This window comes from Neodiprion pinetum, chromosome 5 (genome assembly GCF_021155775.2).
Source record: "Neodiprion pinetum isolate iyNeoPine1 chromosome 5, iyNeoPine1.2, whole genome shotgun sequence".
In the NCBI taxonomy this organism is placed as follows: domain Eukaryota; kingdom Metazoa; phylum Arthropoda; class Insecta; order Hymenoptera; family Diprionidae; genus Neodiprion; species Neodiprion pinetum.
The window spans coordinates 245182-272875 of NC_060236.1; the positions used below are offsets into that span (position 1 = coordinate 245182).

The 27694-nt window shown below is 40.9% G+C and overlaps 2 protein-coding genes across 18 annotated transcripts; one reads left to right on the top strand and one right to left on the bottom strand.

Moving 5' to 3' along the window:
• Positions 1-5: 5 nt before the first annotated feature.
• Positions 6-19550, bottom strand: LOC124218955 (cilia- and flagella-associated protein 45). 6 transcript variants are annotated; one of them, XM_046625939.2, is made up of 8 exons: positions 19237-19550; positions 18599-18752; positions 3383-3585; positions 1638-2042; positions 1158-1543; positions 948-1080; positions 581-874; positions 6-518 (listed from the first exon to the last, which is right to left on the bottom strand). In XM_046625939.2, exons 3-8 carry the CDS (start codon positions 3551-3553, stop codon positions 321-323), a joined length of 1587 nt encoding a protein of 528 aa, XP_046481895.1. In that variant the 5' UTR covers positions 3554-3585; positions 18599-18752; positions 19237-19550; the 3' UTR covers positions 6-320. The 6 variants fall into 6 exon arrangements, with proteins under 6 accessions (XP_046481895.1, XP_046481894.1, XP_046481898.1 ...); XM_046625938.2 differs by having other exon boundaries at positions 18599-19550; XM_046625942.1 differs by lacking the exons at positions 18599-18752; positions 19237-19550 and adding an exon at positions 18006-18092.
• LOC124218939 (uncharacterized) lies at positions 9951-27564 on the top strand. Of its 12 annotated transcripts, XM_069136320.1 has the most exons (9): positions 9951-10619; positions 11500-11613; positions 13724-14947; positions 20132-20279; positions 20459-23496; positions 23580-23737; positions 23829-24018; positions 24137-24316; positions 24414-27564. In XM_069136320.1, the coding sequence occupies exons 4-9, from the start codon at positions 20249-20251 to the stop codon at positions 25230-25232; spliced, it is 4416 nt and encodes a 1471-aa protein (XP_068992421.1). In that variant the 5' UTR covers positions 9951-10619; positions 11500-11613; positions 13724-14947; positions 20132-20248; the 3' UTR covers positions 25233-27564. The 12 variants fall into 12 exon arrangements, with proteins under 12 accessions (XP_068992421.1, XP_046481846.1, XP_046481848.1 ...); XM_046625890.1 differs by lacking the exon at positions 11500-11613; XM_046625888.2 differs by lacking the exons at positions 9951-10619; positions 13724-14947 and adding an exon at positions 11012-11136.
• Positions 27565-27694: the final 130 nt, after the last annotated feature.

Here is a 27694-nt window from a genome sequence, read left to right on the forward strand (position 1 = left end):
TTGAATGAATTTTAATTTATACCACCAATCTCATGATTAGGTATATAATAATTTATTAATAACACGAGTATTACAGTACAGATCAATTGCTATAGTGTCAAACATTCGTGCACACGCGGATAAAAATATGATAGTTATATGCATCCCCGATTATTAATTAGTATATAAATGCGAGTTTAAAAAAATTGTATAATTCGTGATAAAATCGGCTGATAAGGAACGTGACTGCCGACTTCACCGTCGCGTGACGTTCGATTTGTATGAACAGGGATTACCAAAACGAGGTGAGAAGAAACATGTGAGTTTCCAGGATGAGATCATTACTTGATAGTGTCGATCATGCGTTTAACTTCGTTGACGTAATACTCGGGTACCTTGTTATCTCGCATCTCTTGACATTTCCTCTGCATCGCGCCGCGCAGCTTCTGCATTCTGATCTCATTTTGCGTCCTGATCGCGAGTCCCTCCTCGAACATTTTTTGCCTCGCGGCGATCCTCTCTCTCTCCTTCTCATTAACCTGTAAATATGGAGTAAAAAATAAAGTACGCCAATTTGCAGCTGGTAAATTCTATGTTATACCTGTTTCAAAATTTCACTCCTATGACGCATCGCCTCGTGGTGTTTTCGTTCCCGTTCTTTCGCCTCGCGACACAAGGCCTCCTTCTGTGCTACGAGTACGCGCTGAAACTCGCGTTTGTCCCTCTCGATTTCCATGGCCTGCATAATTCGTTTGTTGTTGATCTGGTCGTCCCTAGATTCCTTCATCCTGCGCTGATCCTCGATCCTCTTCAGCGCCTCCTCTTTCTCTTTACGCCGCCACTCCCGCTCAACTTCCTCTTGGATCCGGGCGGCGTTCATCTCGTCAATCGTCGCCTGGTAAAATAAGAAACTTAAATTGCGAAACCGAAAGCGGTAGTCCTGGTAACCAGAGTCGCGCGATCATTACCTGAACATTCTGCGCCAGCTGCACCTGCTCCGAGACTCTCTGCTTCTCGCGTTCCTTTCGCAAATTCGCCAATCGGGTCTCCTCGGCGATCTGAGCAGCCCTCTCTTCCTGCTTCCGCATTGATTCCTGTATCCTGAAGATACGTATCATACGCTCGTCAATTAGTTCCCGGATGTACTGACTGCTGAAATTGACGGACGTGGCGCATACCTGAGGTCGATGATCCTGTTCTCCTCTCTCTCCATATCCTTGAAATGGCGAAGCTGATCATTCCCCTCGGCGAGCTCCTTTCGCATCCTGGCGTGCTCGGCTTCCTTTATCTGCTGCTGTCGCATTTCCTCTTGCTGCCAGGCGATGTTGCTCAGGTTAATGAGCCGGCTCTCCTCCTGCTTCCTCTCGAATTCTATGACCCTTTGCATCTCGACCTCTTCTATCTGCTCCTTCAATGCCTGCGCGGTCCTCATCCGCCTCCTCCTATCCTCCTCCTCCTTTTTCTCCTCATCGCGAAGCCCGAGTCGCCTCTCGTTCTCGGCCATTCGGTTAAGCCGCTCGTCCTCCTCGGCGAGCTCCTTCTCGATCAGTTTCTTCTCCGATATCTGCGAGAAACATAGAGCGGATAGAGAAGGATAGAGCGAAGCAGTTTGGTAGTTAGAATTGGTCGCGCCTATCGTGTTACAGGGTTATATATACCTGAGCGTCTCTGATCGCCCGACACTTAGTCTCGAGGATGAGCCTGTTGCACTTCTGGATCTCTTCCTCCTGCTCGAGTTTCAGATTGAAAGCCCTTTCGAGGAGGTGCATGGTCCTCTTCCTGGCCTCGGCCTCGACCTCGTTCACCCTCTGGCCCTTGGGTCCCTTCCGCATGTCCATCCTGCGCATCTCCTCCTTCCTGGCCATGCTCTCCCTGAGCAATCGGTCCTTCTCCTTCTCCGCAGCATCGATCATCGCCTCCCGTTCCTCCTTGGTGACGTTCCGACCTTTCTCCCGAAAGTAGTCGTACTCCTTCCTGCTAATGATCTTCGGATAGACCGAGGGCTCCTTGGACGGTACCAGGAACTCGGCCTGGGCGCCGTCAGCCCCGTTACGACGACCCATCTGCAGTGAAATTGGCGAATAATGTCTGGCCTTCCGATTATATGTCTAGGTGCCACATTAACATTAACATTAACGTTGACATAGGTAGGCGCGAAGAGTAGAAAGGAACAATCTGCAGGAAAGAGGGAAAAAAAAACACAACGAAACCTTATCGCGCGGTGTATCAGGGTGCAGAAACTTGCCAGATAACCGTATATATTATACCTATACCACTCGGACCTGACGCCTGTCCCATGTTACGAACGTACGAGTGACTCGCTATCAAATCTTCAACCAAGAAGGACTTCCCGCTGCCGCCGATAAAACTCGCGGAAGTATGATAATTATTTTCCCATAGCGCACGTGAGTGCACATACGTAAGCAGAGCGATCCGTCGCATTTCGAACTATGAAATTTCCATTGCTTACGATATACATATAATATCTGTATAATTTATAAATGAGTTGGCGGTATCTATATTCAAAGACAGACGCGTCGCTTCAAGTCCGCACAAATCTCTAGAGTGACAAAATATCGGCGAGCGGATCAAGCCTGCGGAGGATTACGCGAGACCTTGATTCCGACACACACCAGACAGGGATTGTATAACGATTTCTGTTCGGTGTATTTTGCTATAATTGAATAATTTCTCTCGAATCGAGATAGCGTTTTTAATTAACTTCTTCGTTATGTCACAATAATTAACTCTGTACAGATTTGTCAAAAGTTTGATATGTACACGTCGAGTCGAGAATATATTCCACGATCTTCCCCCAATATCTATTGTATCCACGAACAAATACATTCCAGAACATTGTATTTGGTATTTTCTCAATGTATGCATTACTTGTATGGACAACTTTGGCTACCACGAGATTGACGTAGAACAACAATTGATCGCCGATCGATGAAACAAGTACAATGTTCCTGTTGTGCAAATAGTAGTACGGATCGTATTCTGTAGTTTTTACAGTGCCAAATAATGATTTCAGTAGTTATTACCGATGCGAGCATTAAGAATTTTCTTTAAAAATCGATTGCATTTGTAGATGATAATTAATAATAATTAATCCCGCCTGCTTGATAACGCGGGGTTAAATAAATACACTCACTCTCTGCTTCTGATCCTATCAATATCCAACGACGAGTACAAGTGACAGTCAAGAAATTGTAAACGAGCCGAGATGGAAAAGAAAGTAAAAATAAATAAATGAAAATGAAAATAGAAAGTATAACGATAATTATACGGGGATGTATTGTAGGAACGATTCGCTCGATCAATTAATGCCGCAGTCCATGATGCACGCGTGTATATATCATTTATATAATTGAATTTGAATTAAAAGTAGACAATTACTTACTTCCTTCCCGTCGTAGGCTCGTTTCTTCTGCAAATGTATGGGCCGACCGTCCAGCGTTTGGTCGCATTTCGTTGGGGGATGCCTGGTGTAAACACCTGGTGGAAATTTGGTCGTGCCAGGAAAATTGACGGCCTCGCGCAGTATCACAGTTGGCTTGACTTCCTTGGGCATGTTTTCCGCAACATCCGCTTCTCCGAGATAAACTGGGAAGTTACAGGAAAATGTTTACAGAGCCTGGCTCATGCTGTTCTGTTTGTTCGATATGAATGCCGCGACGAATGAGGGTGAACAAAGAGTGAACAGAATCGTCGGATTCGATTACTCAATACTTATTTTAACGCCCGGATGCACGCGTATCCATGCCAACGAAACACGAATTCTGTTATCTGGCGAACGGAAGATGCATATTTTTTGTTTTTGTCTTTGCAAGCGTTTAAACGTGACTTGAACTTTGTCACTGGTGAACTCGTGATAACGGGCCATACGAGACCGATTGTAAGGTACGATAACCGCATGGAGAATATGAATTGATTAGAAGCGTAGAGTGCAGTAACATTTTTTGCAGCGTATGTACATCTATAGGCGGAGAGTGACGCGGGTTTGTCAGGCGTTAAAAACGAAATCAACAACGGGTCCATTATCGCCTCAAACACAAACGAAGCCGGGAGATAACCACCACTTGATTGTAATATGGTATGCATGTTTAATAAATGCATAAAAGAGCGATGTTCTGCGTTATTGCGTAGAATTATCTGAACCTGAAGACAAGTGAATCAACTTTAGAATTACTCGGCAATTCTCCGATTATCGGTAGAATAGAGCAGCTATAGTATACCACCTATGTATATACCGCGATATACGTGTAATCCTGCAACGACGCGCCGATAGTGTATTAATTAATCATCACGTGTCTTTGATATCATATGCAGAAGTGAAGTCGGGTATAATAATATAACGTCTTCATCGTCTACGCGTTTGAACGAATCCTTACGTTTTTTTTTCTAAAATTTACGGCGCAGAGAAGGTCGACATGGAATTATAGAGTTCGCGCAATGGGTCACCTCTTACTGTCCGTATAACTTACAGATGACCTCATCGTAGAGACGAAATTCGTGTCGACATTGTATAGGTATATTTTTTTATGATATTTTCACGTACCCATTTGTGGACGTAACGTGTTCTTGGAGCTTGGATATAATGCTGTTACACCTATGTATTACGACCGAATCGGGATACTAAATGTTGGCTCCGAATGCGATCAAGTTCCAAGTATAGAGAACGATTTTCTTTTTCTCATCAGCACCGACGTGACGGTTTTTATTCTGAAATTATTAATAAACTCGGCCCAGACGTAGAGATGATTTGTCCTCCGTATAACGCTTATAGACTAATAATGTAGGAAAATCATTACTTCGTCCATTTTATATCACCCAACAACGTGATGCAATGATATGTGAAAAAAAAGTTTCTACGAACAGAATTAGTTTTTATCAGTTACGGGAGCCTTGCTGACACCACCAGCGCCGTAAACATATCACGACTGAAAGCATCTTGTACTAACGTCAAGTCAGCTGACAATGAAATGTCCTACAGATAACTTTAACGCAAGCCGAGATGCAGGATGCGAATGTCTTTTCCCACTGCAGGCTCCCATTGCGATAAACTAATTCGAAGGGAAATGCGATAATTAGCTAAAAAAAAAATCGGTATAAAATAATGGTTGAAAAACTACGGAACTTGATAAATTGGCTTCGCCTGCTGCAAAGGCAAAGAAACTCCTCCTACGAAGAAAAAGTATTTAATTGCAGAAATGATTTTGCATTTAACAATATATCAATACCTACGTACGATTGTTACAATATTGAATTAAGACCGAAACTGCAGCGTTTATTGTTCATACTCCAATTTGTCATCATATGAGTTACGGTATTTGACGAGGATCGGAATACCTACGAAATAAAATGCCAATCACACGATTAAAATTCCGATCAACGAACCGGGCTAATTCTCCTCCATAGAATAATCGCCTGCATGTCGTATAATTTTCGATGTGATAGATATACAACTTGTAACTGCAGTACGGACGGTGATTATTTTATGACAGGTGGAAAATTGCGGTTTGGCTGCAGCTGACAGATAGAATATCGCGTGTACAGGGACGGAATATCGCCCCAAACGCAGGAAATATTATATATGAAGAATTTGAACACTCGTTCGTAAGACGTGTCAATACCGTGAAACATCGCCGTCGATGTGTCGTCAAGGCGACGAATGGCCCAACGACACGTGGTCTTTACGTCGACGGAGAATCCCCTGTCCCTTGGCTCCCCACCGCCCTCGCGGGTGTAATCGTTAATACTGCACCTCGGTTCACGTGGCTGTTCTAACAATAAGCACAGCCGTGCACATCCGCGAAATACCCTGCGCTACTTTTCGCCGAGATTTTGCACCTTCGTAATTCAACGTTCAATAGTTGATTATTACGCGACTGGGACCGAGATCAATCGTTTCTTATTCTCATTCTAATATTATACACAAAATGAAAAACTTCCCTGTATGCAGAAGGGATGAATAAAGGTGTCTCGTTTCGCAAGTGATTTTTCTCGATTCCTTGTAATATACAATTTATACAGATTAATTATTATACATACGGTATCGCACGAAATCACACAGTTTTCCATAGGATATTGAAAATTAAACGAGTTTGGTATAATGAAATTGTATAAAATTTTGCAATCACTCGTGGCTTAGTGTTTGTATAATATAAAGGAATACAGAATTTATCAAGTGAAAATTGCTTCACGACATTTCTCAAGGCGGTTTACCGTACGAGGAAATATTTCCCTCACTTCCCCATCCGTAAGTTCCAAGGCCGCGATGTGTACCCACATATATGTAACGTACAGACACGTAAAATCTATAAATCTTTACGAGCTGACGTGGCACAGTATCATTATCGTATTACGTCATCCTTCACTTCTCATCTAATTCGAAATTTCTGTCCGTATGGATATACGTGTATACATGTACATAGGTATGCATGCACGTGGCTTACAGTGATGTACCTACTACAGCAGCTTGCGAGGGAGAAGAAGAGGTTACATCTGGAGATTGAGCGTAATTGCATAATGTCAAATGGCGTTTGACACGGAGTTAGGATGTTCTTTGTCCGACGAAGTGGTCGAAGCACAATATACTTTATGACACATGTAATATAAGAGGTAAATGCCTGACACTGTCATTCGTCTAAGAACACATGTATTGCCCATCGATGACGTCCGGTATCTGCAGTAATCTATCCACGTAATATACGCGTATAGTAATGTATAGTGATTCGTCGAAGTGCAGAAACGCAGAATCTGTGCCGCAGCTAGGAAAATAAGCCGCAGTTAAGCGACTCGATCGAATTATGATCGAGGATTCAATGGTGTTGGCTGAATTATTAAAAACGTTCGGCTTTTACGTGTTTCTTTTTGCACACCCTTCGTTGTCTTCGCATGTAACAATTTCTGACCTAGAGTGGAAATTGGCGTTGGGATATCGATATTTTAGCTCGAAACATCGCGAAATTGAAGGTACGTACCTACCTTCGACAGAATCGTATACCTACATCCATTTTCTTTTACCTTAGATTTCTGTCATTTTTGTCCCCAACCATTACACTCTGCGTACCTTAGAATTGATACTTTGTATCTGCACGTGTATTTTTAATTTTTTTTTTATGACCAGCTCATACAGCGTTTTACGACCCCGCGCTTGCCACAATTCTCAACGGTATGGAAAAGAATCGTTATCTTTGGTAATGAAAATACAACATTATACCCGACCCTTATAGGAAATACCTTTTCTACCGCTTTATGGTTTTCAATTTTTCAACTTTTATCGCTCTCCGACAACTCGTATGTAATATCTATTACATAACCCTATTGACATACGTGTGTATATATATATACCTGTACGTTGTACAAGCTCTGAAACTTTTAACCGGAGACAATAGTCAGTGGCCTTTGCAAAGAATATGAGTGTAAGAATGGGAAAAGAAGGGAGATAAAAAAAAGTATAGGGAGCTGTTGTTGGTGGAAAAAGGAGGCAAACACACAACTTACGAACAACCGACGTGGGTTTCGCTTTACAGCTGCAACAATCGTATTCACAGCCCCCGCTTGCCAGCGAGTTGCAGGCAGGGTGAAAATTTATGAGCGTTGAAACTTTGAATCTGGATCCACGTCGACAGAATGATACCCACCCAGACAAACGTAACTTATTGTTAGTCCCACCCGATGTGGAATAATCAATTTTGTTTTTTTTTTTCGCTTTGTGGGATAAAAAAAAAAACACCAAAAAATAAAATCCTTACAGTTAGTCAGTCACAAAGAACAGGTAGTGAAAAAAAAAAATCACTCCCTCATTCTTTTCTCGGAGTTGAAGATTTTACTACCCTGTGGTAAAAGTTTGCCAAAAAAATATACTGCAGCAGGTTTCGACCTGTTGAATGAGATAAATTCTCCGTTATACCTGCGAAGGGTTTCCGGATTCAAGTGGAACGGTCAAATGTCGTGGGAAAGATGGGCGTCAGAGAAAAAGGTTTCCAAGGTTTCGAGGGTAACGTGTAAACGCTGCAATTTTTCAGACCGAAAGATTTTACTACGACGTAGAAGGTATTTTTTCCCCCAGATATTTGGGCCTTCCACTCATTAGGATAGGATACCCTGTATAAGCATCTGTGTATACTTTTGGTTACAGTACGGGTGTAATTGTACATACAACGCTCGGTACTCGAAACACGTTTCACAACATTGACAACGTATCGGTCCATAACTGGTGGCGGTATAACGCCGGAAAAAACTTGCCACGAAAATATACGTCAGACAATAACGAGCGCGTGTAGTTATGCGTATATGTGCGTTAGAATTCGGGGGTCGAACACAATCGTCTTGTGAATATTAAGTGCTACTCGGAAACGGTGAGGTATTTTTAACCCATAAGATCGTTCGGCGTGGAATTACATACTTTCTTAGGAATGGCTGTAAGGCGCTGGAGAGTTTAAAGCTCATGTTTCGTCTCTTAAGTTCCCCAACAACGGGCGTCGTTCAAATATCTGTGTGCCATTCTTTCACGCCAGTCAATCAGGGCTTTGTTCTTTCCTAGGCACGATGTTTGCCATCGGAGGAGAAAAAAAAAAATATTTTATACAAAATAAATCACCAAATCCAAGATCTGCACTGTCGAATACTCTTACGATTTGAACAAGCGACCCATTTACGTATGTAGGCACGATAAGAGGAAGACGTAAAGAGTGAAGTATTTATAAACAAGATAAAAAATCTACCCAACAAGAAGATCGATCTCATAATACTGTGTGAGATTACATGCTCCGTGCGGTACAGAGGCTCAGCTCAAATACTTATTTGACTCATCGACAGTACGGGTGAGTGTGTGAAATTTTTTTCATTCCTGCAAATGTAATAAAGATTCTCACTGTGCACGACCAAAGCGGCAGAGATGATGAAATATTTTGCAAAGCTGTGTATTACAATGCGTGAACTTATGCGTCACACACGTATTTGAGAGATCGAAGTCAGTGAGCCAAATTTATAACAAGATTATTGACTTAAATATAAAGTATAAATTCCCTGAGAATTATAGATACAGAGATTCGTAGGTTTCGTTATTTTAGATACTTATTTTTTTAGGATCGTCTCGACGTAATCGTATAAGCACATTGTTAGTTTGTAAGCATTTATTTCATGTTTCGTAGGAATTTTTTTTATCTTCTCATCCCCGCGGTTATACAAAGTATTTTATAAAAATGAGCAAACTTCCTGGAAAAATTTCCTTATCGACTTGAAAATGTTGCGAAAAGAGCAAGATATTCACACAGAACTCTGCAGGAAGCGGCTGCACGCCCTGTTATATTGTCATCATTCCGTTTGCGACGCTGTATCGTACATGAATCATTCAAACGATGACGAGAAAAAAATAATAATGATAACCACAATAATACATAGTTAGAAAGTAAATCAACCGTTTGAGTTTTGCAACGAAAGTTGACGATATACGTGTATCTCATAACGCAGGCTTTATCGGCATACTTGGAGCCAGAGCGCAATTGGAATTTACGTATGAAATATACGCACGTGCAGCATTCTGTAGTAAATATAATCGCGAGAAGGGTTGGATCGTGCACATCGTGTACGAGAAGTCGGTCTATAAAAACCGTAGTAACTAGAGAGGAATAATAAAGTATAAGAGAAGCGTCGAGTTTTCTGCGAATCGCAAGATAGCCGGCCGGCTGCCAGTAAGATTGCTGAGCCAAATCTCGTGATCTGGGTTACGATTTATAAATACAACGAGACCGAAATGTCAACCAATGATTTTGGCATGCGATTCCGTCTGCCTAGCGCATAGCGGGACCCAACAATGTCGGCTTGCCGTTGTCGCAGGTACGAATTACTTGTTCGCGAAATAGGTATAAATAAGGGCAAGCGGTGGACTTCGGAGGGAGGCTTCGGAGCCGCGAGTATCCATTCGTCAAAGCGTTAAAGCGTCAATCGACGAGGCGACGACGGTGCGTGTTCGTTCGTTCGCCGTATAGTCCAACCTTTCGACCACCACGTGGCGCTGCCCCGGCTCACCGCCTCATCGTCTCCTCGGTGAAAGAGCGGGCCGAACGTTGATACCGGCGACGGCGGTATGCAGCAGCCGCAGGAGGAACATTGTGGCCGCAGCCGTCGGCGTTTTAGCACGAGGGTCAAAGAAGACGCGAGGCTTCCGAGTTTCCGGCTCTCCCCCGGAGCGAATCACTTTGCCGTTGCGCACCGCGAGTGACAAAAATAATTTTAATATATTCTCGTTCGAACACGGTAGAGTGAAAATCGGCACGCCGTTCCCGCGCGGAATTTGTGATTTGTTATTGTTGTGTCCTGTTCCTCTTTCTTTTGTACAAACATGTGGGCGATATTCGGCCGATTATGACGAGGAGGAGGCGCAGGAAAGGAGAAGCCGTTTGTGACAAACAAAGTTATCAAAGTGTCGCGGATCCAAACGATATGGGTGAACAGTGACGGAGAATTATTATTTACGAGACATTGTTCACGAAGAAATATAACAATACGCGTGTGAAGTGCGTGTAACGTAGCGGTGAGAATTCGAAGGAAATAAAAAAAAAAAAAAACAGGATACTTCGTCGCTTCCGTTTCGGCTCAATGCCAACTTCGTGACTGAGAATATTGAACAGGTACGACACAAAACGATCTCCACCTCCACCTTTACCTTACCCTTTTCCTTTTTTCACCCGCTTCGCATGCTCGTTTTTTTTTTTTTTTTTGGCGTGTATGTTTATATCCAGCCGGAAAGTACGAGAGGGGAAAATAAATAAACTGCCTACTTTTATTTCTGAGCTTCCCTTTTCGCTCCTCGTACTAACAATAAGTATTATCCCAGCTATTTCTCCGACGATTATTCTTCCGCGGCGTGTTTCCTCCTCGTCGAAACGACGTCCGACGGTCCCGCATAGACGCCGCCGGTTTTAATTTATCTCCCTCCTCCCTTTCCCTCACCCTCTCCCTTTCTCGACAGTCACTCCTGCTCTCTTCGACAGCTTATGTGCTCGTCGTTGATTCATCGTGGGTCAGTGAGCGTTTTATGCGAGATAGCTTCGTTCGCCCGAGTTCAGAATGACGATACACATCCGACGATGTCTGTCGAGCGGCGTGTGGGCGATGAGAGGATTTCAGATCTTCTTACTGCATCATGTATAATACTCTTTTTTTACCACGTTGAAGTTGATATTACGTTATCGTACCGTGAAATTATTTATTAAAAATCACTATTATCTCAATTTTACAATGATCTTTTAAGGAACTATAAAGATTTCGAAATATAAGGGTATTTTGTTTTATTACGGTGTACTGAATTTTAGATAATTACGAAAGCGCAAAATAACTGTTTTTCTGCAGCACTCGTTGCGATAACGTTACTAACTTCAATATATGTAATCTTTTCTTTTCCCTCGCCTCTCGCTTCTGAATTTATTCCACGTTTTACACTGCATTACACGGTGTATTCAAAAGTTTCGTGATGTTAATAACGATGGAAGTACTTTTCGAATGTTGTAGAAGAGCGGGCGAACCATCAACAAAAAAAAAACACATGTGATTCCGTTCTTAGCCGAAGGCTCATCGTCAGCTGACTTCATTCGTTTCCTGCCGATCGCATACATTCAAAACAAGGTTGCTGGGGATCAAAGAGACAATAAGGCGTAAAACCGTGACAAGACGACCGACATTATCCCTCTTCCCCTTTCCTCCTCCTCCTCCTCCTCCTCCTCCTCATCCTCCTCCTCATCCTCATCCTCCTCGATTATATGCAACTACTATGTATCAACAGTGGTGCAACAAATCGTATACATATTCCGACAAGCATCGCTGTATCCCCCCCCCCCCCCCCGCCGGCTAATTCCATCAACGTATTAAAAAAACACCTTGTACCGTTTCGGCAGTAATATCTATCCATTGACTCACCCGTTTGCGCGTTTCAGCAATAGTTTTCGTTGGAAAATAATTGATTATAAAATCGCCGCGTAATTATCCGAATGAATTGCTATGCATAAACTTGTCAGTGTAAAAGCGGAGAGAGGCGCGGTGGGGGTGGGGGTCGAGGTTCACGGCAATCGGAAACTTGTCGGATGGATCATGTTGAAGTTAGTGACATTATCGTAACGATTCATGATTCATGTTAAGAAAAAAGTATTATTTCGTGACCGTGAATAGTTTAAAGTCAGTAAACCGTAACGACAAAACAGGGTGTACTCATGTTTCGATATTTTGGTTTTTTCAAATTCATTATAAAATCATGAATTAGTGAAGTTTTTCCCGGTGATCCGTTACGGTAACGTTACCAACTTCGACCTCATTCGAATGAACAGTTTAAGTACACACACTGACCTGGTATAATATCCTTTCGCAAAAAAAAACCAAAAAACAAAACGTGACCGTTCGCGGTCTGCTCCTGTTTTTTTCGTCTTCCTGCTTCTCACCGCTTAAATCGAGTCTCGCGCCATCGTCAAAAAGTTGAAAGACCGTTGACGGAAGAGGAGATTGCGATTTCTACGTATATATTTCATTTTTTACTTTTTTTTTTCAAATGTTTTATAGTAGTCGACAACGATAATAACCGCTTCTTGCTTGTGATAAAAACCGCAAAGAAACTTTATATTATACGTATCACGCCTATATTTGTTGGCGCAGCAAACGGAAAATTGGGTAAAATTTTACCTCATTTTTACTTCACTATTTTTATATTACATTATTGTAGATATAGGTATGTATGTAAGCGAGGTTACTTCGATATTACTCATTATACCTATACCTAAATTCGTATAGGCTTCTTGAAAAGCGCGGTATGTAATGTCAAGATTTTAAAATTAATACTGATCAAAACACGTGAGAAAAATCACCGACATTGCAGCATTTCGATACAGAACCATTGAACGAGAATTTTTCTTCCCACTCTTGCAAGCCTTATTCCGTACGTACATGTATAGTACCTGTAACGTACTTTGTAACTTTACTTTGTCCGACGATGTCCTCGAGACATGTGCACGCATTATAAAGGTCGAGAAAAATGCGGTGTGAATAATCATTATGATGGCCATGATCACTTGTGATGTATGCGCGTCGCGTGTGGTGGTAAGAAATCGCATGAGTGATGTAAAGAAAGAAGAGAAAGATAAAAACTATGCAGACTAAGAATTTCTGTTACATTTTTACGCGCGCTCAAACTATTTATCTGCTCAAATAAATCATTTCCACGCACGGCTAAAAACTTTTTTAGAATAGGCCAGAGAATGCCTGCGTGAAAAGTGGACTATATTATTATACTGCATATACAGTGCAAACAAATGATTTAAATGTATTTGAATAATTACCCCCCTCCTCATGCGATGAAAATAAATTTAAAAGATGGATGAAACAAAAAATATATATAAAAAAACAGGAAATTACGTAAGTAATTTGCAACTGTGAAACACACGTGCCGCGTTGAATTTTCGGTTGTTAAATAATTTTGTCATTTCACTGAGCGTAGTTTTCCGTCACTGATGAAACATTTGCTCATGTGCTCGTCACCCGTACATACATACCAATCACATGCATATACAATTCGTATACCTACATTTGATTAATTCAACTTTGTTTTTTTCGCATATCAGAAATGAATATGTGGTGTGTATATCATAACATATAAAGTGACGTAAATGTATGAAAACAGTGTTGAGAAAAATCTTTTTTCGAAAGTAAAATATACGTAAAATACCACGGCAACCTCTTCAATCTCTTTCAGGTACGTTCGTATACTCAAGGACCATCTTCAGATGCCTTGAAAAATTATGTCTTCAGCCACTGCTGGTCTGCGGGGTGCCGTAGACCGTCTCGCATCTCTTAACGATAAAAGGGACAAACGAAGGGACGTACGAGAGAATTAGGCATGTTTCGGACTTTACCCTGAAAAGAATTCATCCTAATTGTTTGATCCTCCGCTGTATTTTCTAGCCACGTGTTTTTGCAGACACGAGGATCTTCTTTTCATCTCCTTGGAGACCCATTAAGTCGGAGACAGGTTTATGACACAAGTCTAGGGAAAGGCCTGCCGGCCTAACTTTCAAGAACATAACCCAGACTCGGAGCCCTTGCCTCATTGTTGTTAAAAAAAAACAATTCTAGGAAAACTAAAACCGGGCTGGCGCCTTTTTTCCGCACACTTGGGGAAAGAGTAATATCATACGCAGCATATATACATGTATTTTGTCGTCTCTTAAGCACCCGGTGTAAGAATGTATGTAAGGAAGGTTTACATTTTGGAATCTTACGCTTCTGATGGGAAGCACGTGAGACGGTCAAGGACCGTCTAATAATTGAAATGCGGATATGCATTATCATTAGTCACGAGACAATTCATTGTGAAGATATATAAATTTGATAAACTGGTGATTTATATCTTCAACAATGAATTGTCTCGTGACTAATGATAATGCATATCCGCATTTCAATTATTAGACGGTCCTTGACCGTCTCACGTGCTTCCCATCAGAAGCGTAAGATTCCAAAATGTAAACATTCCTTACATACATTCATACACCGGGTGCTTAAGAGACGATAACTTTCTATTCACACATACAAAACACAAGAAAACAAATTTGAACTAAACTGGTGATGAGAGGAATTAATGACAACAGAGTCAGGGCGGCTAGGTGGTCTAGTGGAGTAAGGCTCCGGTCAAGCATCTCTAGATACCAGGTTCGATTCCTGGCTCCGTCGTTAATTTTTCGAATTCACCAGTTTATCAAATTTATATCTTATACATGTATTTTCTCTGTTACATTTCGAGGCACATCTTATCTGACATCCGGTCGCTCGAATCGTTTGCAGACTTCCTTCCTTCATCATGGCTCGTTGAAAATTCTGATGTCTCGCATATATCAGCAGTTTTTCAACTACTACAGAGTTTGAATAAAAAGGAATAATCTTTTTCTTACACCAAAACGTGAGAAGAACTAACATTACTGAAGTATACACTTGAGACTTTTTATAATACAATATTGCTACCCGATGATACTTCTGATGAAAATATTCGTCAAAAATTGTTTCAACTGAGAATTAAAAATATTTTCCGATACATGGTTTCGACTTGTAATATCTTTTGGAAATAAGGACTCCCGTGGAGCTCTTTTCAGCGCGTGTAGTAATTAGTAGGCCGATAGGCAGGTATAGATGTTACTGTTGAACGCAGCCAACAGTTTATCGCACCTGTGTCATTTCATTACCCAAGTCTGTATAATAGGTTTTATCGCGTATTGTTAGGGTTAATTACCTGCTTAGTATGATTGATTAATCGGGGAGAAGTGGACGAATTTTTAATTTCGAGATACAAATATGTTCAAACTGTGTTTTTCAACTTTACGAATTTGAATCGTTAATATACCTTTTCACGACGACATCAAAGATTTCAACACGCAGTATGTCAAATTAATTTCTCCGTAGCTCCGTTTGTTTTACCGTCGGAGTTTTTTTTTTCATTAGTCATATACGATCAAACGTGCTTTACATTGCAATTAAATTTGCACAAAGCGTCAAGTTTACGTCTATGGCAGCATCAAAGGCTTTACCACGGATCTATCCCTGTATACACGTGTGTCAGAGCGGCAAAACCGCTTATTAAACCTTTGACAGCGAGTTACATGTTGCACATTTTCCAATAATGTAGCGGTCCCTCTTTGCCCGAGCTTTCCGCGCCCACGCGACGCATAAACGAGAACTGTTGAATCTGGGTTGAAAGCATTTCCCGGGTCAGGTCAGTCAGTTTCACGCAGTGCATCGTTATAACAGCTAACCGATACGGAGTAGTAAGTACAGCTAACGTCCCAGGCTAATCAATAATTCACCAGGTCAGAATCGCTCACTGTACATTCATATACATTATACACAAAGGTATGATCTGCATTCCGTAATATTGTGGTCCAAGTTTTGCCATCGATCAGATAGCGGCTGGCTAAGCATCGCAAACAAACATGAAGAATATCATCAAAAATTTTGCGGTCGACACAGGACACATTGCCTGCCATTTTACCCGTCCCATTCATTCGTTCATCCATCCGATGCACTGATTTTTAATTCCCGATTATCGACGAAAATCTCACATAATACTTACTTTTGCGATGCAGAAAACATTGCGACATAACCCCGGTTCACTCATTCCCGGTACATATAACCAAATGGGTCAGTTGGAAACTTACGATCTGCCATTGCATTATTTACTGTTCCTAGTTCTCGCATCATGTGCGGTGCTTGGTTATTATAATAAACACTGTAACCAGCGGTACAACAGTTGGCATTGTGCTCGGTTCTCCGGCCGCGATCCCCGACGCAAGTTTACTTCGGGCGACTTTTAGTCTTTCTCTCCCTTTTATTTTCTTTATGCCGCGCATGCGGTGTGTCCAAAATTGTATTGTAGAAAGATCAACAAACTTTCGATTTTAAATATACCAAAACTTGGCCTTGCTTTATTTCCTCGCAATGTCCGGCGGCCTTTGTTAATCAAAGAGGATCTGTTCGATCCTCCACACTTTGTTACACATAATTTTTTTGTGGCTGAAAAAGTTTTCGAGATCAAGCCGTTACTTTGAGCGCATGATTTTTCAATCAACTGATGATCCGTATTGGAAATAGTGTTGTTATTTGTGACAAAAATTGATTGTCTACCTATTTATTATCATACCGAAACAAATCACTCTTACCAGTCAATTACCGATGATTTACAGTTGCCGAAACCAAGTTGTCGTCCCGTGATTTCCTATAATAATTTCCTAGTTTTATGGGGCAGTAACTTCGTTAACCGTAGAACACACGTATCATTCTTTCTACCTTCTATTTCATGAATGGGGCAGATACCCACCACACGTGATTTTTGCTCGGAAAATCGTTACTAGAGCAATAATGGGACTCGTAAGTAGATAAATATATGGCGCGCTGCAAAGCCAGTTTTTGTTTTATAATTTCATGCTATAGTTTAAATTAAGTTCCGAAGAAATGGCTAGGCTGACGAATGGGAATTTTTACGAGGTTGAAGTTGGTAACGTAATCGTAACGAAACATTGGGGTAAAAATCACAATTTTCTTATTTTGACAACGATTTTGAGGGAAATAAAATTGAAAAAAAAGAGTATGTTTCGTTTTATTACGGTCTGCCGAATTTCAAACGTTTCCAAAATCGCGAAACAACGGGTTTTTCTGATGAATTTCTACACGTCTACAAGGGAGGAGAGCCCCAGACTAGGTCAATTTTGACTCCTTAATACGCTTTTTAGCAATAATACAATAATCGATGGGTACCCCCCGAACGGTAGCGCGTGGTCTTACGCATTTACGACATGCAATTGGCCGCGCCAAGTGTGATTTACATCCTTTTCTGGACCGCGCAGTCGAAAGAGACCGTAAGGGTAGTTTCATTGTTTATTTCGAACATGCCTGGTCTTCCCTCACATTCGCGGTATGTGTAGCCTCGCATACGTTCCCTTTTGTACATATCGAATGCAAATAACTATGCGTAAAAATTAGTTGCCAGAGAAATATCGCGGAGGCACTTCTACTCCAGTTATTTCGTCGCAATTCCCTCAGACACACTTCAGTCCTTTGTACATTTTAGTAATAATCAGTTAGAACGAGCTGTACTATCATTAGTCAATTTTAACTGCAAACCTAATACAAATTTTCATCTATTCTTGGTGAAGACGACGGCCATACATGTAAATTGCATTTCTGAGTAAGTTGCTTGTTACGACGAGAAAATAATACAACCGTGGGACACTTATCCTAGGGTAGGAACAAGCGTTTAGCCGTGAAATAATCGTGATATAAATTAAACGATGAGGGTTTGAACGACGCGTTGCAACATTCTGAAAGCCTGGCGACGATGAGAAGGTGAAGGGCAGGCGGTGGTCGGAAGGAAGGGTGGGAAGGGGGGTGGGGGTAGAGTAGACAGTGTCTAGAGTGTTCGCCAGAGAGTCCTCGCCTCACTAGTGTATCAACGTCTCGGGAAATGGCGGATACCAATTAATGTACATACATACATCTGTGATGACTGACGTGAAGTGATGCACCAAAGTTCAAACCCCATAAAGATCCGTGCTGGTTGGTCCCAGCTCGCTTTTTCTCTTGTCCATGCGATAATCATTGTTGCCAAGATGAGAACTGTCGTCCGTTCGGTTAACATGTCCGCCATCCGCGAGCTTCGAGTGTAAACAAAACGCGTTACCGTCTCCATGATGAGTTGGACCACCCGGGGTGATGCGCACGGTTTGATGAGTTCGCTCTGTTGAGATACGATTGCGCCGTTCACGTTCGTCCGTCGCTCTTTCAACGAATTTCGGACCGCCCGACACGTTATCCAAATGATAAACATGCGCGGGGAGAAAAAAGAAGAAGGCAACGGTTAACTCTCGCTACTTGGGAGGAGGACTTGTACTATGAAGAAAAATAGTCGTCTACTGCCCTAACCGTCCATCGTTGTCGTGTTTATTAAATTGGAGAAGGTTAGCGAAGGATTTTTGATCATCGTCCTCCTGACGCGCCGGGTAACAACGCGTTCTCTAACGCTCAGCCGCATTTATGCAAATCACATATTTGTATGATTATAATACGTAAGTGTATACAGTATACGTACCTGAATTCGCGGTCACACGGGTGAAGTTCTCCCTGGAAACGCGTCCCACCGTGGCTCTTTTTTATAGAAGTATCGATTGTCGTTGTTTTTGGTTTGTTGTTGTTGTTGTTGTAGGAGAGGTGAAATTTTCGACCCCTTAACTTCATCCCGAAGACTATACAAAGATTACAAATCTTAACACGAATAATCTGCTGCTCCGTACTATTTCTAGTGCAACACGTTCGGCTTAATCTTCTTCCGCTAAACCACACGTACCGACATCATGCTTATATATAACTACGTAGTTCAGTGATACACGCTGGCGAGTGAGTCGAACGTGAGATGTAATCCTAAACCGCGTGTAAACACAACCGTCTTTTCATAACTGCACACAAATACATCCAGCGTGTGTAAGCGTGTGTGTGTGTGCGTGTGCGTGTGTGTGTGTGTTCTGTTTACGGTGCTGGCGTTATTTCAGCGCAGTAGAACATAAATAAGTATAATACAATACGCCTTTTTGCTTATGGTTTTTGTCAATGTAGCAAATAATTACCCTCAGGGGGAAGAGCTGTAAAATTTTTCATTTCATTCATAATTCACCGACATAAAACCGAAACATGAAATGTGTACTATATGGCCATAAATAATATTTAGTTTACCAGCCACGCTTGGAGACGACGAACACGCAATACTATATGATTTTGGAGGTGTAACGAACTCTCTGTCCCAGTTTGCGCGTTCAACTGATAACATAACTTGATTAAACGTAACTGGAATTTCATACTGGATGTTTGCGATTTAGCAAACGCCGACGAACAATTCTACATAACACGGTCGAGTTTCAAAATCTGCGTATCGTTCATGGCGAGGGCGATAAGTCGCGGCAAGTCTTGCGAGTTCACCGTACACCGATTACAAAGAGAAAGGGATTCGCGGAACGAAAGTGATATCACGCCGCGGCCACAACGTACTCGTTGCAGCGTTCAACGGTGACTGAACAGACGGCCTCCCCCACTCCCAGATCAATTTAAGGTGCGGAGAGTGGGGGGGGGGGGGGGGGGGGATGGTTGAGCTAGGCTCGCTACGCTTTATATTTCAGGTGCCGGACAGAAGAGCCGGCGTAAGCACATGGTCACACGTTCTGTAAAGCCGCGTGCGGGATTCACTGGACTATAATGTAACTGAAACGTACTCTTCGATGCCTTTGACGCGAGCCGAGAGAGATAGCGTCATGATGTAGTTTGTCTCTTCATACGGTGCATTTGAAAAAGCTAGTTCGGGTAAATTAAAGTTTACTGTATTTCTGAAGCGCAGATATCTTACGATTAACTTTTTGCAAATACCATGTTATATGACGCCATAAGACGGAGACAAAACTTAAACCATGTCGGCATCTTTCGCTCATCGCTGCGAGCGCACGTTCCAGTTATGGCTATTATAGTTTAAGGAGTGGGGGGGGGGGGGTCCTAGCCGTCGCGGTCTTTTTAACCCTGATTTAACGGTGTTGCGATAACTGCAAATCTAAACAATTGTTGTGGTTTTTTTGTGTTGTAGACGAAGAGAAAGAGAAACGAACGAGGAGCGATTTTATACTCGCGCGGTCACAGTATTCGACGAAAAGTGCGCGACCCTTTTTCCTATTCATACGACATTTGCTCAGATGTTTGGGACATGGTTGAAGAAAGCGGAAAAAATAACGCAGGTCTGATTTTCTGCATGAGTTATCATACACCTGGGTTGGAATGCTGTTGATTTCTCTCTCAATCTCGATATCTTTTCTTATACTTACCTATCTCAACTTGACTGCACGGCATTGAAATTTCAAACACTCGATCAGGCAAACAATCTGAGATTCAATTTTTGCTTGTTATTTTGTTGCAGAATTCGGAATTGGACCAATTATCGTAATGATAGATGCAAGCAGGCTCGGTCACAGCCTTGCGACTGCGCTGAAAGATCGTCGTCATGGAATACCTGTGCAGCCAAATCGGTCATTGCCCCTTAGACCAGCGCCCCCACTTCCGATTCGAAAGCCGGTTGCCAAACCAATGGAAAATTCCTCGTTGACTAAGGTCAGAGAGGAATCGACGCAAAAAAGGGAAGAAGCAAAGGATGATAACGAAGAAATGACAAAAAAACATGTTGACGATATAAGTAACGCTGTCGAATCGAGCCAAAACAGTATTTTTGGAATGAATTTCTACGATCCGATACATAGGGAAGAAAAATCCAAGAATGAACCACCCAAAACTGCTGAAAGTATTGAAATTAGAATCTCAAAAGAATATCTTAAATCCAGACACATCAAGTCGTTGGACATGGAATTGGGGCCTGAGCAAATAAGCAGCAGTGTTAAGACAGATATCAGTGATTCTGAGTCGACTAGGTCCAGCCCTGGGACTACTAAGATGTCCAAAGATAAGGAAAGGAGAGACATTTGTGGGCAGAAAAGAAAGTCTTCAAGCACTGAAGATAATTCTTCTCGAGTCCGAAATTCAAGTTCACCAGTTGCTCGTGTGAAGATGAAACTTGCGTCACCTGAAAATGAAGGAAAAGTGACCAGAGTTAAAACAACAAAGTGTGATAAAGTCGAAAGTTTTGGCACAATTTTTCCAACTATATTTAAGTATAATGACGCTGAGGCATGTGACTCGGTTGGATTTGAGAAGATGCCAAATCCACTGGCATCTGAAAAACGAAAAATGATTGATCGGCGAAAGAGAAGTTTGGATGGGTATCAAAAAACTGCGCTACCGCGGCTTCGCAGTATTCCAAAGTGCCCTAAGGCTATACCGATGGAAGTGGCACATGCGATAAAGCAGGGAGAGTCAACGAATTTATTGAATAATGTAAAAACGCGTGGGTTGGATATTTCCAAAAACCATGCCACAATGAAAAAATTACGTAAATCTGTTGAATCAAAGACTACTGTACATGAGGAGACTACATGCATTCTTGAAAATATGGAGATGACCGAAAGTACCTTGCCATCTATGCCAGCTCTGGAAGATACACGGACAGATGCCGCTGGCTGCGAATCAGAATTATTGACTACCAGTGAAATGAATCTTGATACATCTGAAACAAACATAGCTAGTGAAGTTGAAGCTAAAGTATTAGAAACACCGAGTGATGTAACGACCAGAGTAAGTCATTTTCATGAAAATATCCCTGTCGAAGAAGATGTCAATACAGTACACAATCGAAAGAATAATCAGCCGCAGACTAATGAATTACTTACTGCCACGACTACTGTGTACGAGCACAAAATACCCGAGTGTTTTCCAGAATTGATTAGCCATGTAGAGGCGACACTATCAGTATCAGTGCCTTCCAACATTCAACCAGCTCACACCGAGTCTAAAAATGATGATGAGTCGACGAGAATAGACGCATTGAACAGAATGATAGAAGTTGATAAAGAAAATATACAAGGGTATGAACCAAATTTCAAAAAACTTGCAGATGAAAATGCACAAAATAAGCTGTCTACCATAGATAGTTCAGTTCTGCAATCACCGCTTGTCGGTTGTCAACAACAGTGTCAGGATGTACGGGGGAAAGATCAGTATAATTCAGTCTTAGATACAAATGACCAAAGCCGAGGAAAGGAAAAACAGGCGGAAAAAAAACTACAGGAATCACAAATTAAGCCCAAAGTGGAGAGCACAGTTAGATCTAGGACAAATAAGTATGACGTATATCTGGAGAAACTTTATAAAGAAGCTGCATATCGGAAGCAAAAATTAACAGAGACTTTGGATGCATCTCGAGCCAAAAGATTACAGCAGAAAATCAATGTTACTGAAAAGAAAATAGAAAATATTATGAAGCAGCGGAAGCGTTCGAGTGCTGAGAATCGAACTCTGCCCACAAAACCTGTCACCCCGTTGAGAATACAAGTGAGGCGAGATCTTGTTCAGAAGATACCATCGCCGGTGTGTGTCGAGCCTGCTTTAGAGTCGCCTCTGGCACCGATAAATGAAACTGACAAAGCTTCGATGGGGAGAAGCTTATTAGATTTTCAACCAATTGTTATTACCATTAATGATGGAGAGACTGTTGCATCAGGCAAAGAAATCTCTGAATCTAACGAAGATAAAATCAAGGAATCTGACAGTATCATCGCCCGGCTTCAGTGGATCTTACAAAAAAAATCTCAATTGAAGAATGTGCCTGAAAATACGAGCTTTGTCGAAAATTCGGCGTCACAAGACAGTTATTCCTGGGAGGATGTTTTAAACCCATTCCAAACCGCCAATCCAGAGGTTCAACCTATTACATCAAATCCCGTAAATCCTAAAGTAATAAACAACAATGTGGAATATTCAAGTAAAAACTTACCCCCGGCGTACGAGACCGTCCCAACCGATGCTACTGATACTTCAAAAAACAGCCCTCTGATACGTGATAAAACGAGTGTTAACCCAAGTAATCTGAAAGTCCATGTCGCTCAAAAATTTCCAAGTACACAATTCGGTGCTCGAAACTCTAACGTGGTTTTTGAGAATGTTGTTTGCGAAGAAACAAACTCAAACTACAACTATGCGTCTTGCTCCACAGGCGGTAGTTCGACAGTAGTTGAGAATAGAGCCCTTAATCTTAGCCCGAAGAACTTCATTCCAAACACTATAAGTAATCTGCGTACTCCAAGCACGATACGCCGAGCGGTTTGCCAAGAAAGTGCATGTACCAATGCCAAGTCTTATCCTTCACCCGTTTATCCTACTCAGCAGACCAACTACAACGCAACAGAAAAAGCATCCAGCATGTTTTCCAAGGATAATGGAGGTGCTAATATCAATCTCTGCTCACCGCTTCAAGGACACTCGGCTGTACCTCTCCCTGTATCTTACCACAGCAATTTACCAACCGCTCAAGGCTATCCGATGCCTACTGAATCCATCCCAAACCATCCAGTATGTCTGTATTTACTGCTGATATAATTGTTTTCTTTACTTTCTGTATTTTAGATTAATTCTTGTACATTGATTTATTTAAGCCTACACAGTGGCACGCTCAGCATTCTGCGACAAAGCAATCCGTTCAGACTATCCGGGAAGAAAATAACAGGTCATACACAGTGCTGGCCTCTCATTTACTGAATAGAACGGTTCAAGAACCTGCAAATTATCCGGCATCAACTGCCAAACTGTTGAGGTGGGTTTTTGTTGTTACAGAAACATGACAAATTGAATTTCGTAATTACATATTGACGCAATTTTGATGAAAATTTATTTCTTTATTCTAGTCCTACTCAGAGCAGAGAAACTGTTCAAACAACTATATCGCAGCCTGTCACCACTCGTATAATGACTGAGCAATTTCCGACGTTTGGCAATTGGGCAGCAACTCAGATAACCAGTAATCTTGCAAATAATAATCCTGCAACTGCGCCGGTTTATTGTCATTCAACAACTGATAACGTGACCAGCTACAAGGTAATTGTCATAGTTTTCAGTAATACAAAAACGTTGCATCGTTATTGAACTTATCTTTAGAATTTGATGCTAAGATTCTCACTCAACCACAATTTCCATGTTTTTGTTGTACTCACAGTCGACTGGATCAGACATGTACAAAATGGCGGCTACTGCTGTTGATGCTAGGCGACCTGTAAACACCGCCAACATCCAAATGCAGTGGAGCAATACGTCACCATGGGCTGACCAACATAGACCAGCCCAAGGATATCCATGTCGAAGGAGCAACCCTGCAATGTACCACAGAGATTATCCGGTGATTACTATTATGGTAGAATGGATAATAATCCTGCATGAATATGGTACGGACAGTGTAACATATGATAAATAACGTACAACTATTATTCGTACAGGTAAATCCTCAGCATCCTCAGAGTCATCAAGCTTCTCGCAACGGAATACCCCAAGGGTATCCTGGATCGGAAGTATTCGTACCTTGTACAAAGCAGCTGTATCAACAGAAGGTTTCGTTTGACCCGAAACTTGTTCAAAGTACCGAACGCACTGGCGTTCAGCAGCTTGCTCATTGTCAGCAAAATGCGCCGCAGTATGATCCGTCGTTACCGCGAACGTCAGCCCCTCCACCATATTATCAAACTCAAGGAAACCCGGACGTTGTCTTCTCGCAACAGTACATGCAGCAACCGCCCCCGCAGTATGTGCGCGTTGTGCAACCCACGTGGCATCCTCCGAAAAATTACTATCCGAATTATTTGGATCAACAAGTGAATGCAGGTTTTGTTCTACATGCTAATCGTGAAACAGTCAGTAATCCACCGAAATATCAAGCGACGAAGAAAAAAATTGCTCCGGCACCACCGCGTCCGAATGTCATTCCGTCACACGTAATTCACAATATACATAATCATAAATTATTAAGTCAAATGTACAATATAGCTGAGAACTTGAATTCCGTCGTACAGAATCAGGGGACAACTGATTCAATAGATGGTAGAAGATCTTGCCCAACTCCGAACTTGGGTGAGGTTTATAAAAGCCCTGATAGGTCTGGTACTTTGATATGTTCACGGTGTGGAATGAATGGTCCAAAGTTCAATTGTCTAGGATGCGAAACAGCGTTTTACTGTAATAAAAATTGCCAGGTTCAACACTGGAACACACATTTACTGGAGTGTCGCAGAAAAATGCCTAGATTGAAAAAAGTCTCGTAAAAGTTCATTGAATTATTTTAGGACACTTGTCCCGGTAATATAGTAAATACGGAAAGCATTATATGTAATATCCATTTAGTGAAAATATCAAAAAATTCCTCATCACGACAGTATTATACTACAGATTACATGTATAAGTCACACAGAAGAATAACTATACGATCTACTAATGTTGGCAAGTATGCAGGTAAAAAAAAAAAAAATTGAAACGCGAGTAAGTGATGATAGAAATTGCGTGAAACATTTCATATTCGTTTCGCGTTATGAATTGCCTTGGCACACTAATCGCATCAGCTTTTCGATTAATTTGACGGAAATCGGTATCACTTACAGTGAACCTTCCAAATAGCGGACATCTTCGTGATTAAAAATATTGTCCGTTATTCAGGAGTGTTCGCTATTCAGAACGATATTAACGTGTAAATTTTGCTTCTGGAGATTTTTAAACTGTCCGTTGTAAAGAGGAATCCGTTGTTGGGGGATATCCGTTAAGAGAAGTTTCACTATACGCGTTAATCCATAACCCTTTTGGTAGCGTGGCAAAAGAAGCAAGGAAGAAAATGAATACGAATTATAAACGCACACCATGTTTGAAAATCGAGTTACGTATTTCGCAGAGATTTTGTTGCTGTAAATTCTTCGAATAATTATGTATTCGTACATACATATACGTATAAAAATTGAGAAATAATTAAAGCATATCTTATGAGCATGGATTATTATAAGTGTCGCTAAATTTGACATAGATTTTTTAATTCTTTTTCCTTCTTTTACTTGGTCCTCTGAGTTGTGTTATCGAACAAATTGTAACTTTGACTTTAGAATAGATGAGGGATACGGGTAATCGTGTCGATGACAACGTATATAATTGATCAATGACCAAATAAAATTCAGTAATACAAGTTTAAGGTAGAAAATTAATATGTGTAGTGATTTAGGTGAAAAAAGTCAGCTAAAAATAGTCCGAATATCGAAAGTTTTTCAATTACTATTCTATTCCGGTGCTTATTTTTTAACTGGTTTTTGAGTCAAATCAGTGAATACCAAAGTGTTTATATTTATAAGATACAAATTATATAGTTGGATAAGATTTCGTACAAATAAGAGTTAAAGTGAAACTAAATAAGGTGAAACAAATGGACAAATAATGTTCTGACAGATTTCCTCTTGGTTTACTTTAACAGTTAAGTTTTTATTTTAATTTTTTAATTTTATACTCTGTTGCATCTGCGATCTTATATATTAAAATTAGTTGAAAAAAAATTTCTTACATTTTCATATACTCTTCCTTTTTCCTAATGAACATTCGAATAAAATACTATTAATTTCCTGTTCCCTTTAACGTAATAAGGCTTGGAAATATAATCCCTGAATTTTCTTTATTCTATTTTGACCGTATCGGATTTTCCCGAAAAACCTTTTGAAAGTTGGACAAATTTCTGGACAATTTTTAGCATTTCAGTCGCGCGCCGGTTCGTGCGATAAATCTGTATGTGTTATTTAATTGTTGGCAATAAATGTTCTCATTTATGTAGCAACTCAATTACTTGTAATGACCCACCTTTTTTCGCCCCGGTATTGCGCCATTGGTGTCCCGCGATACAAGGTTTTATATGATAAATGTATTGTATATAATAAATACATATTATATACACTTATAAATGTACAGATATTTCTGTAAGAAAGACAGACAAAACTTGAGAATATTTATACGTGGAGAGTAACAGACATTTCACCGAATGAAGCAATTATACAGGCATAGTACGGTTGTTTCGTTCATTAATTCTGGTCGCCGAATTTTGGCATATCACCTTCCTTTAATTTAGCGATACTGCCTAATCGAGAAGAAAAGAAAGAAAAATAAATGAACAAATCAACTGAATTAATAGTCTGATGTTTTGTGTAATTGATAAAAAAAATATATGTCATACGTATTATACGTACAGTAATGTTCATTAATGCCTTGGGCTCCCGAACAACTTGTTTTCGGTCCTGCATCGCCGGTCATTGTCACATAATTCGTATAGAATTGAACTCGCTTTTTGTTTCGGACCGAAAACAAGTTAGCCGGAAGCCCAAGGCATTAATCAAAATTACTGTACATCTGCGTGTAATACACTAATATAATTTATGTTTGCGCGATGTTGTTGTAATATTCGATGTGAGATATCGATGTGTTGTAATAGCTATTTATTTCAATTGAAACACATGTCGAATTTCATATGCTTGTATGTATCCAAAAAATGAGATTTATCGCATATTCGTACGTCAACTATGTAAGCTCAGCTAAGTTCGATGCGTTTGTTTCGCTGAAAATAAATATGTACAAATATTTCTTTGCCGATATATATTTTCACATATACACATATATGGTATGTATATACGTGCATTGTATATATATTGCTATAAAATGGTATAATTATTCATTTAATAAATTTGAAGCTAATAAGAATAAATACTTT

What these genes read in the sequence shown, in the direction of transcription:
- LOC124218955 (XM_046625937.2), bottom strand. An exon ending in GGGCGATCAGAGACGCTCAG is followed by an intron (nt 1,544 to 1,637) that starts GTATATATAACC and finishes TGTTTCTCGCAG; the next exon opens with ATATCGGAGAAGAAACTGAT. An exon ending in AGCTGGCGCAGAATGTTCAG is followed by an intron (nt 875 to 947) that starts GTAATGATCGCG and finishes TTATTTTACCAG; the next exon opens with GCGACGATTGACGAGATGAA.
- LOC124218939 (XM_046625888.2), top strand. Translation starts at nt 11,059, where the DNA reads ATGACGATACACATCCGACGATGTCTGTCGAGCGGCGTGTGGGCGATG. An exon ending in AAGCGGAAAAAATAACGCAG is followed by an intron (nt 20,280 to 20,458) that starts GTCTGATTTTCT and finishes ATTTTGTTGCAG; the next exon opens with AATTCGGAATTGGACCAATT. An exon ending in AATCCATCCCAAACCATCCA is followed by an intron (nt 23,497 to 23,579) that starts GTATGTCTGTAT and finishes GATTTATTTAAG; the next exon opens with CCTACACAGTGGCACGCTCA.